This window comes from Anguilla anguilla, chromosome 10, assembly GCF_013347855.1.
Source record: "Anguilla anguilla isolate fAngAng1 chromosome 10, fAngAng1.pri, whole genome shotgun sequence".
NCBI lineage: Eukaryota > Metazoa > Chordata > Actinopteri > Anguilliformes > Anguillidae > Anguilla > Anguilla anguilla.
In genome coordinates this window covers 41902971-41915280 of record NC_049210.1, presented here as the reverse complement: position 1 = coordinate 41915280, position 12310 = coordinate 41902971, and the positions used below count along the sequence as shown (strand labels likewise).

Below are 12310 nucleotides of genomic sequence, written 5' to 3'. Positions count from 1 at the left end.
GCCAGCAGGGTCTGCTGCCCGGGACGGGAGGAGGCTGATTTTCGGGATGGGTGTGCCCCACTGGTCTTTATTAGCTTGCGCACTTGGAGACCCCACAGAACCGCAACTCCGCGCTGCAACCGCTGGCCTTTCGCCCTCTGCGCTTGTGTTGAGATGCGCACCCGGAGTTCCCCAAGTGTGCGAGAGACCGCGTGCGTTTGTTTGTGTGTGAGTGTGTGAGTGTGTGTGTGAGTGTGCGCGCGTGTGTATGCATACGTGTGTGCATGAGCGTGTGTGAGTGTGAGCCTGTGTGCGTGAGTGTGTGTGTTCGCATGCATGTGTGCGTGAGCGTGTGTATGTGTGAGTGTGTGCGTGTGCGTGAGTGTGTGTGTACGCATGTGTGTGTGCGTGAGCGTGTGTATGTGTGAGTGTGTGCGTGTGTGTGAGTGTGTGTGTACGCATGCGTGTGTGCGTGAGTGTGTATGTGTGTGTGTGTGTGTGTGCGTCAGCAGTCTGGACTGATAGACAGGCAGGCCGGCGAGCTCGTTAATGTGTTGTGCTGGCTGGCTGGCAGCTCCTTAACACCGACCCACGCAGCTGGTAAACACCAGCCGAGGAGCACACACACACACACACACACACAGCTGGTAAACACCAGCCGAGGAGCACAGTGAGGAAAGCCTCCCACTTTCTCCTTCAGAGAGTACTTACACTAACATTAACACTGTAGTGATAACACACACGTACACACACACACGGTCTCACTCACGCACATGCATGCACACGCGCACACACGTCCACAGCCTAGCCACCAGGGGGAGCTGTTCAGATGTGGCCGCTACGACGTGCCTTCGGGCACTGAGGAAACACACCGACTACACCTGTAGTGTTGAGCTTTGCGGTTCTGAAATACGCCTCGTCTGCTTGTTTAGGAGAGTTTTTATTTGGGCACGTAACACAACGGAGGCTGCACGCAGCGCCTAAAACGCAGGCGACAGCAGCGGTCGGTATTTTCGCTGTGGCCGTCTGCTCGACAGCGAAGATGAGACCGCTCTCCGACGGGGAGGCAGCAGCTGGCACCGTTGACACAGCGGGTGGAGAGAACTTGCCTTTGCGATCGTTCACTTTGTTTAAAAAAAATAAAAAAAAGTGCTGTTTTTTGTGCTTCAGGAAAAAAAAAAAAAACGTTTTTCCCTCCCCAGACCGACGCGTTATCAGCCCGGTGAATGATTAACCGCCCGCGCGGAGCAGACGCTGTCGGGTCGAGCGCTCCGGGCCCCGCGGCCGAATCGCCCGCCGCGCTGGACTTTGCCTCCGTCGGCAACCGCTTGTTTACCCGCCGCGCGGTTATCGATTTCCCCCCGAGGCTGGTCCGACCACCAGACACAAAAACGTCATTCAGGCTAACGTTCGGCGTCAGGCCGCGGCGGGAGTAAAAAATTGGCAGGAAGCGCACCCTCACGCGCTTTTCGAGACGGAGCGGGGCTCTAAGCTTTAACACCCCCCCCACCCGAGGAGCACACGTGTAGAAGCGTAGAAGCACGGAGAAGCACGCTAACAAAACCCGATTCGTCGGCGTGCTCCTGAATTATTTTACCAGTTAGCGCACTCCAAGCTTCAGGAGCTAACGTTCCTGAAATGGAAGCACCATAGAGCAGTTGTGCAGTTTTTATTTTGTGATGTGCGATAAGTGTTACCGTGCCAATACAACACGAGCTACACCGCCCTGGAACTTGTGGAATAGTGTAGGTTGCGTTGCGTGCCCGTGGTGTGAGTGTACAGTGGTTAGGGAGCAGGGGGAACAGGACTGGTAACTGAGAGGCTGCAGGTTCAAATTCCACTGCCTTCGTACGTTCAAAGAGCAGAGCAAAGTACTTAACCTGAACTGCATCTGCAAAAAATACCTGACTGCCTGAGGGGGTAAAAAAAAAAAAGAAGAAATGTACGAATGGGATGCACGGCTAGTTTTACTGTTCAGTGCTTTTATGTATGAGATCAAAGGAACACGATAACAGGATGATGTACGACCCCCCCCCCCCAACCCCCCGGGGGAGTTTAGGCCGGATCCTGTGTCTGTCTTGTGAAGTACAGCTGTAGACATAATAGCCTAATAATCCGCACAGGGAACAGATTCAAGAGACAACATTAACTGACCTTATCAGGAAGGGGGGGGGGGGGCTGGAGGGGGGGGGAGAGGGAGGCATCACCAAGGATCATTCTCTGAATCTAATTCACCATAATGAGAGAATGAAGGAGGCTTTTAAAACTGGATTAGCAGGAATTATGCAGACCCCCCCCCCACACCCACCCACCCACCGCCCCCACCCCCCACGACTAAACTCCCTCAACCCTGACCCATGTGCCCTTTCCCAAGATGCACTGCTTCGCTGACACGATCGAGGAAGGCGTTCTGCATACAGTCTCGCCTAGCGTTCTTTCGTGGGTGGAGCCAGGTGTCCACGGCGGAGATCTTCATTCCCTGTCCTGGCTAGTCGCAGGGTCTGCTGGGTATTGCTTTCACCGTAATATCAGCGACCGGTTCAGACCCAAGAAACCAGGTGAGGCCAGTTAACTCCGTAATCGACTGCCTCTTTTTGATCAATTAAGCGCCGAGTAACAACGAAAACCAGAGTCTGCAGCTCTGCAGGACCAGTAGGAAGGAAGATCACTGGACAACGGCCTCTGTGGTGACAAAGAAAATGACTGACTCGTCTGTCTGCATCTCAACCGTCCAGTTTTACACGTTTCCAATTGCCTTGTTGAATGAAGCCAGCGAGGCAAGCCGGGGGTATTTGTGTTGTGACAAATATGACTAATCACCGTGTCACTTCTGAAAGCCATATTGAATACTCGTAAATACTCAGCAAAATCTATGGGCCTGGCTGTGAGTGGCATTAGTCTTTAGTTATTGATTTATTACTGCATTTACTGACCATGAATGTAGATTTTGGGGTAAAGGGGGTACTTCACTCTGCATGCATATGCTTATTTTATTTTATTTTATTATTTTATCTGTTCAGAGATAGTGACACATCCCTCAGTCTTGAAATAATGTAGGTTGTAAGCTAGCTGAGTTGCAGGCACATTTGCTCCCACGGAGAAGCACACATTCCTACTCCTGTACTTCCTAATGCCGAATTTCTGTGTTCCAAAAACCGTCGGCGGGACCATGAATATTTAGCGGCGTAAACACGCGAGATGTTTAGCGTTTGGGCTCTCCGCTCCGCTGCTCTGGAGGGCCGGAGGGTCTGACACCGCCCCTGGAGCGTCTCCGTTTCAGGCCGCGCACACACCGCGGCGATAAATAACCACCGTGGCGTCCGCACGGGACGACAGCCCCGCAGAGACGGGCTTTCTGTGCCTTGCTGTCGGCGGGCGATGGATATCCGTAACCCAGTGGCACAGTCAAAGACCTTAAGACCTGTCTTTATCCAGCCGTTCCCACGGTAACAGCAGAGCGCAAAAAAAAAAAAAAAAAAGTAGCATTGTTTTGTCAGCTGCTTTTCCCCCATCGCTCATGGCAACCAGGCACCCAGCGACCTCAGGCTCCCCCCACCTCACAACCCTCCAAACCCTCCAAACCCCAACACAGTCTTGCTGCATCCAGGAAGCAGCTGGTGACCCATGGCAACAGTGGCAGACAGGACCTTAGGTATCAAAGTCATCATCCGTGCCACTGTTGCAGGTAATAGTGATGTCATAACGTCAGCCCCCTGGTGGAATTCCGGGGTTAATGTGGCTGGCTAAATAAGGAAGCGGGATTCACAGGAGGGGTATATATGTAACCCATGATTCCATAGGTTAAAACAGGACAGGGAAAGAGGGGCGGGAGAGGGGGGGGGGGTGGGGGGGGAGAAGGAAGGGGACAGTGCAGTGGTTGAGTAAGTCTGTAATCAGCTTTTCTTGGACCCAAACATGATTACAACCGTATGGCTTCAGAGGTTTCTAGAGATCAATCCAGTGTTTATAAGAAAGAAGGAAAGGGAGAAAAGAGGGGAGGGAAAAAGGAGGAGGGATGAAGAGGAAAATGAAAGAGAGGGGCAGAGAAAGGAAGAGAGGCATCCCCCTCTCTCTCTCTCTCTCTCTGTGTGTAAGCCTTTTTTTTCTGACCGAAGGCATTTTTGTGCGAGACCCAGAAGCGCACATGTGCGCTATAAAGGGAGAAGCCGAAGACCGCTGTTCGGGCCGGCCGAGGCTGACGGATGAAAGCAGCATAGCGCGGCATTGCTGCATTTCTGGGGCTTGGCTCCGGTCCCCCCTCAGACAGGGACGTGATTGGATGAGACAGCTGAAAGCTCCGCCCCCACATGCACGGCTCGCGCCAGCCAGCTCTGGGGCTGATGTGGGGAAAATGACAGGCTGGATTAAATTAAAAGGGGGGGGGGGGGGTGGGGGCGGGATATTTATCATACACAGGCCTGCCAGATCCGCTGTCCTCAGGTGACCGCTGTTTAAAAAAAAAACCAGCTGGGATACTTTACCTCCCATACGCACACACTCACATACACATGCACACAAACACACACACTCTCACATACACACACACACACACACACACACACACACACACACACACTCACATACACATACTCTCACACACACACTAACACACTTACACACACACACACACACACTCACATACACGTGCACACACACAAACACACACTCACACACACACACACACAGACTTAGACACACACACATACACATGCACACAAACACACACACTCACACACAGACTTAGACACACACACATACACACACACACACTTACACACAGACACACACACTTAAGCAGACATACACATACTCATAAACACATTAGGGGTACATTCCTCTAGTGGACACAGGGCTGGAGGTTGGTCCAGATGGGGGGGGGGGGAGGGGAGGAGGAGGGCTCAGACAGAACTAATATTTATCTCTGCACAAACGCTGCTGCTCAGAGCACCAGGAGTCATAATAATTCAAAGGGCTGATTTATTAAAAAACTCGTAACAGACGCAGAAACTGGACACAGCATCAATACAGATTACTTCAGAAAATACACACAACCTTTAGATGGGAGCGCTAGAGGCAATCTTATGGGTAGCTACCTCACCAAAATCTAGCAAGACAATCACGACCCCCCCTCCCCCCCAAACAACCACTGCTCTCGCAAGATACCATAGTAGTGACTCTCTTTCTCTCTCTCTCTCACACACACACACACACACACACAGTGTTTTGTCAATAAATTAAGAGGAAAACTATTCAGAGATATTTCATCAGAACATCCATATTTTAATATGACACTTCCCCACATAAACAGCGGTCAACACCAAAGATGGTTAACAACGAGGCCAGGAGTCTCGGCTGCTACTCCTCCCATCTCCTGCTCTGTCCATCCCACAATGCCCCACTTCACTGCTTAGTGTGCGGCAAGGCCTTGCAGCTTCTATGGGACTTGACAGAAACACATCACATGATCACATGGAAGCTGTACGACCTTGCTTCACCGACTGGCTGTCTTATCAACCCCCCCCCACAGAGATCAGCAGTGATGTTTTTCCTGGAAGTACTTTGCTTGTCCTCAGACGTTTGACTGTTTACTTGTATGGCATCAGGTAAAAAAAAAAAAAAGACAAATATAAATGCAGTACACCACATGGTGGCGATGATCGTTATTCCAAAGAAACATTCCATTAATATCATTGCAGTATGCCGTCCGGAACGCCCTGTCATTCATCAACCAATAGGAATGCACGCCTATGTATGCTTAACTTCACCTCCCACATCCACCAATACAAACAGCCCCAGTATCAACCAGTATTCCATACCATTTTCATTCGTTGGCACTGCTTGGATCATAGAACATGCAGACAGCTCTGATTGGCTCAGGCAGAGGGCAAAGGGGCATGGTGTCAAACCATTTTGTTTAGAATTTTAAATTTCTGACCAATTTTTATTTTGCTCCAGAATACCAAACATAACTAGCTGTGGTCTAACAAGACACTGCCTGTTTATCAAATTGCAAACTATTTTGTTTCACATTACAATGGTCATTATACTGACAAATGCACCGTGACTTCAAATCAGAAACGAAGCACAAAAAAAAAAAACCTCCTCACAAAGGCTTTTTTGTTTTGGTTCATAAAATATATACAAGCTCATTTTCCGCAAAACAACAGGCTGCCAACATGGCGAAAAAGAAACACATCTGGTTTTAAATTACCTCCGCTCTGATGCCAAATTATGCCTTTCCTAAAACAAGGGACAAGGGCTGGGCCCGTTGTGGATTCAGGGGAACGGTGGAACCTAACCGAAACCGCAAAGGAACACGAGAATATTTCGGCAGACTCTCTCACCCAGAGCGACTCGCTGTGTGAAAGAACACACACACATCTGCTAGAGTTACACGAGCAACTGAGACATACGGCTAAAATGGGAAAAGTCCCATACCATTACGTTACAGCCATCTGGCAGACGCTTTTATCCAGAGCGACGTACACAACTTTTTACATCGCATCTGTACAGCAGGATATATATAGAGAAGCGATGCAGATTAAGCACCTTGCTCCGTGTCTTACCTGGGAATCGAGCCCGTGACCTTCTGGTTACAAGACCAGCTCCTTACCCGTTATACTACCCTGCCAACCTGAGCCAGCGTGTGTGCGCAGCGCAGCCGAAGCTGAAGCGCTAACGTAGACCAACCCGGCCGTCTTCAGACCGCAGCACAGCGGTCCGGACGTGCAGTGACAGGAGGGGTACCGCGAACGCCACAGCTGTCCCCCGAACTAAGACGCGGTGGGAACGGGTGGACGCGCGACGCGCGACGCGGGTTCGGCGCGGCGGGGAGCGGTACCTTCGGACGGCGTCTCCGCGCCTCCTTCCGGCGAGGCTCCGGCGCCTAGCAACAGGCAGGGGATGAAGATGAGGATGGCGAAGAGGCTGTCGGCCATGTTGTCCGCCCCCCTGCGAAAGAAGACAAAGGGTTCACTTGCAGAGAGTTATCACAGCACGGCAACCATGCACGCATGCGCGCACACACACACACACGCACGCACGCAGCAGGAGGAATGGAAGCTACAGAATAACTGAGATTTGCTCAGCTGGGGATTCAGCTGCTGTTGCTAAGGCTCGAAAGGCTTTACCAGGTGAAGAGATGGCGACTCCCACCTGGAACCGTGCGCTATTTTCGAGTGGTCTCTGTGACCTCGCCGAGCCCCGGTCCGAAGAGCTCAGCTTATATATAGCGCCTTTCAGGAATACCAAAGCACTATTAATACATGCGGCGATGCAGCAGTAGATTTCCCCAGTGCAGGGGTGCTGAACACCGGACCTGCAGGGCAATATTGTCTGCAGGTTTAACTCCAGTCCTGAAGGGCTGCAGTGTCTGCTGGTTTAACTCCAGTCCTGAAGGGCTGCAGTGTCTGCTGGTGTAACTCCAGTCCTGAAGGGCTGCAGTGTCTGCTGGTTTAACTCCAGTCCTGAAGGGCTGCAGTGTCTGCTGGTTTAACTCGTCCTGAAGGGCTGCAGTGTCTGCAGGTTTACCTCCAGTCCTGAAGGGCGCAGTGTCTGCTGGTTTAACTCCAGTCCTGGAGGGCCGCAGTGTCTGCAGGTTTCATTCCAGTCCTGGAGGGCCGCAGTGTCTGCAGGTTTAACTCCAGTCCTGGAGGGCCGCAGTGTCTGCAGGTTTAACTCCAGTCCTGGAGGGCCGCAGGGTCTGCTGGTTTAACTCCAGTCCTGGAGGGCCGCAGTGTCTGCAGGTTTAACTCCAGTCCTGAAGGGCCGCAGTGTCTGCTGGTTTAACTCCAGTCCTGAAGGGCGCAGTGTCTGCTGGTTTAACTCCAGTCCTGAAGGGCTGCAGTGTCTGCTGGTTTAACTCCAGTCCTGAAGGGCGCAGTGTCTGCAGGTTTCACTCCAGTCCTGGAGGGCCACAGTGTCTGCGGGTTTAATTCCAGTCTTGGAGGGCTGCAGTGTCTGCAGGTTTGGACTGGATTGGGATTGTATTTTGTTTTGGAAAAATTCGATACAGCGCTCCCGCTGGAAACGGATGCAGAGGAATATTCATTTCAGAACGACAGGATAATTGGAAGACCAGAGAAAATCAAACCAGTGACTCACTGCTGAAACATCACAGTTCACCTGCACAACAGCAAATGGAATAAAAAAAAAACACATCAGAGAAAGGAGACTGAGCAGATATACAGCGTATACGAAGCGTTCACGCTAACGCGCGGGAAACGTCCAACTGCCAACTGACGGCCAGGAAAGAGGCGACCGCCACGATGACACGCCCCTCCCGCTGTCACGGCAACACCACAAGCAACACACGCACGCACACACACGCACACACACACACAGGACCCCGGTCCCACGAACCCCAGTTCCGCGTGCGCTTCGTCCATCGCGCACAACCCCCTGGAAGTTTCCGCGAGGAAACTTGTACCACGAATCATAAAAACCCCCGTGACCTTTCAGTAATCCCGTCCTGTCGCCATGGAGACACCTGGCCTGAAAGCGTCAGGTACAGGAGGCCCAAAGCGCCGGGCGCGTCGGGCTGCCAGACGTGCCGTACGTGACGAACGCGCAGTGACGCGCTTTTCAGTAGAGCGCAACACAAACCGGAGCGTCTGAACCAGCAGTGGGCCTGCCTGCAACTCACTCACTCACTCACTCTCTCACTCTCTCACTCACTCACTCCGGCGCAGTGTTAAAACAACACTCGCAAATCACATTATGTTCAGGCAGCATTTCGTAAATTATTATAAAACAAAAAACAACAACAAAAAAAAAAAGTAACGAGTTGCATCTGTGCGGCGCGTTTCACCTCAAGTCGATCTCAAAGCCGCTTTGCGGGTCGACGCCCGCTAGGGGGCGCCCCGGAGAAGGTCGCCGTTCATTGAGCTCCGTCGCGGGGGGGCTCGCGGGAGATTTTGGGACGCGCCGCCACGGAGCACTCAGGCGCACAAGAGTGCCTCAGACCTCAGATCCCGCCCGTTAGTAAGTTTGGCTGTGTAAACAGATAACGCGTGTAATCAATCAGCCCTGAACGAGCGCTCTGCAGCTGGCTGGAGTAACGGCGGGCTCTGGAGCGGGCTGGACGGGGGCCACGTCCCCCGGGGGGGGACGCGCGTTTTTAACGGCCTTTCGAACGCCCGCCGCACTTCACCGCGACACGCTTACAAAAGGCTCCGGCCTCCCTCTCCCTCTCTCTCTCTGTCTCCCTCTCTCTCTCTCTCTCTCTCTCTCTCCCTCCCTCTCTCTCCCTCTCTCAGCTTTGCATTTTTACGGACGTTCGTTTGAACTCATTCCCGTTTTCCCCGCCACCGGCTAAATTGCGTTTTTATTATTTAATTCCCCTGGGAAAACTGAACCGCCATGCAAAAAAGCAGCGCAGAAAATGAAGATCGATCCGCTGGCAGGGCGTTTGAATTTTTATTATTATTATCATTTTTTGTTTTTTTTTTGTTTTAAACGGCTGGCTGTAAGCATCTAGTGGGCCAGGCTTTGACCTTTGACCCAGGGAGGGGTGGGTCAGGAGGCGAGGTTCACACGTGACGCCCCCCCAACAGCTCTGATGCAAAAAAAACAACAAAAAAAAAAAAAGCAGACAAAGCAAACAACCCTGACCAGACTGCCAGTCCATTCAGGGGTCACTCCACAGTCACAGCCTGTAGTACGAAAGTTGTGTAATGCTGCCGCCGCCGCCGCCACCGCCCCCCCTTCAGGTTCACATCCCACCTAATGCTCGCTGGGTTAAGGGAAGGAGTTACCCCCCCCCCCCCCCCCAAAATGCACCCCACCCAAAAAAAAACAAAAAAGACTGCCAAAACAGTCTGCCTCACTCCTCTATAGCTCAGACACACACACACATGCGCGCACACACTCTCTCTCTCACACACACACTCACACAAACACTTACTGTACCCATGTGTGCACTCATTCATTTACACACACTCACACACACACACTATCACACACACACACACAAGTGCTCTCTCTCACACACACACACACACACATTTACTGTACCCATGTGTGCACTCATTCATTCACACACACACACACAGTACCCACAACTGCTTGCTTTCTCGCTCTCTCTCACACACACACACACACACACTGCACCCACAAGTGCCTAAACACACACATACACAGTCTCTCACACACACACACATACACAGTCTCTCACACACACACACATACACACACACTCTCTCACACACACACATACACACACACTCTCTCACACACACACATACACACACACACTCTCTCTCACACACACACATACACACACACACTCTCTCTCACACACACACATACACACACACTCTCTCTCACACACACACACATACACACACACACTCTCTCACACACAGACACACACACACACATACACACACTCTCTCACACACACACTCTCTCTCTCACACACACACACACACACTCTCTCTCTCACACACACACACACACACTCTCTCTCACACACACACACACACTCTCTCTCACACACACACACACACACACACACACACTCTCTCTCTCACACACACACACACACACACACACACACACACAAGAATTAGACAGGCCGTTTTACCGAGTCTAGGGTGGCGTTGGAGTACTGCAAGCAGAAGCCCCCGGTCTCCCAGAGCTCCAAATCTCCAGTGTGCAGGAAGACTGGAATAAGTATACAAATGCTCAGCCCAGCCCACCCTCACCCCCCCCCCACCCCAATCCCACCCCAATCCCACCCCAGTCCCACCAAACTGTCCTCCCAACAAGCAACAGCAGCCCCTCCCCTGAAAAACCTTCTGACATCAGGCTTTCTTTCTTTTAACTCTTCTCTCTCTCAAATTCAGAACTCCCTGTTGGCAGGAAATCCATTTGTAAATACTGCACTGAGTGTACAGAAATACCCTTGAACAGGAGCCCAGATGAATAATCAATACGACTTATAACGTAACTGCGACAACAACTAAAATAATAGCAATGATAATATCGAAAGTCAACACAAAAAATGCACTCTCTTTCTCTCTCTCTCCCCCTCTCCCCCTCTCCCCCCCCCTTCTCTCTCTCCCTCCCTTGGTCGTCCCTATGGGATCATCTCATTGGGCACTCCCTGGTTGGTGATTGGTCGGGCAGTAACCGTGTGATGCCCCCAACAGCCCCGTCCCGTCCTGTCTGGCTCTCGCGCTGGGAGGGGAGCAGGTTCGACAGCTGTTGGTCTCTCAGAGAGACACGCACGCACACGCATGCACACACACCACACGCACAGACACACACACACACACACAGACACGCGCACACACACACAGACAGACACGCACACACACAGACAGACACACGCACACACAGACAGACACGCACACACACAGACAGACACACGCACACAGACGCACACACACACAGACAGACACACGCACACAGACAAACAGACAGACACAGAGACACGCACGCACGCGCACACACACAGACACACACACACGCAGACAGACACGTGCGCACACGCACACACCACACACACACACACACAGACAGACAGACACACACGCACACACCACACACACACACACACACACACCACTGCCTGCCTGCTTAATCCTCTCTGTTCCACTCAGCTTGCTCTTGACCCTCTCAGTCGGGCTCTTCGCGCCCCTCCCCCCTGATGGAATGCAGACACACTTGTACACTGTGCGCTTATTTCAGTGCGCAAGCTCTGGCCGTGGAGAAGAGATTTGGGGGGGGGGGGGGTAGCGGCAGGATGGAGTTCCTCCAACAGACTCTTACCTTACAGCTGAATCAGGCAACCCCTCACCTACTAACACACACACACACACACAAACTCTCAGACACACACACATGCACATACACACAAACTCTCCCAGACACACACACACACACAGTGAAAGAAGTGGGTGCTGAATGGTGTAATGACTCTCTTACACACTGCGGGGATCTGATCAGTGTGTACACCCTCAGGCAGTGTCAACACCCCCCAGCTGTGTGTGTATGTGCGTGTGTGTGTGTGCGTGTGTGTGTGCGCGCACGCATGTGCGTGTGTGTGTGTGTGTGTATATGTGTGCGGGTGTGCATGTGTGTGCGTGCGTGACTGAATGTGTGTGCGTGCATGCATGCATGCGTGTGCATATGTGTGTGTGTATGCGTGGATATGCGTGTGTGTGTGTGTGCGTGTGTGCGTGCATGCCTGCGCAGTCCTGGCAGACTGCCGTTAGCCTGCCCGTCTCAGATCCGTTACCAGGTCAAAGGGAAAGGGGGCATGCGAGGGCTTCATTTTGTCGTCTTCGTTTGTTCTGAGCGAAGCGGGGGGCGCGTGCGTGCCGTC

The 12310-nt window shown here is 52.2% G+C and overlaps 1 protein-coding gene across 1 annotated transcript in view; it reads right to left on the bottom strand.

The window, feature by feature from the left end:
- The window catches only part of ghra (growth hormone receptor a), a 45800-nt gene that overhangs the window by 21612 nt on the left and 11878 nt on the right, over window positions 1–12310 (bottom strand). The window contains exon 2 of the mRNA XM_035380340.1: window positions 6821–6930. Within this exon, the coding sequence (XP_035236231.1) occupies window positions 6821–6917 (97 nt within the window). The 5' untranslated portion in view covers window positions 6918–6930. The remainder of the gene's footprint in view (window positions 1–6820; window positions 6931–12310) is intronic.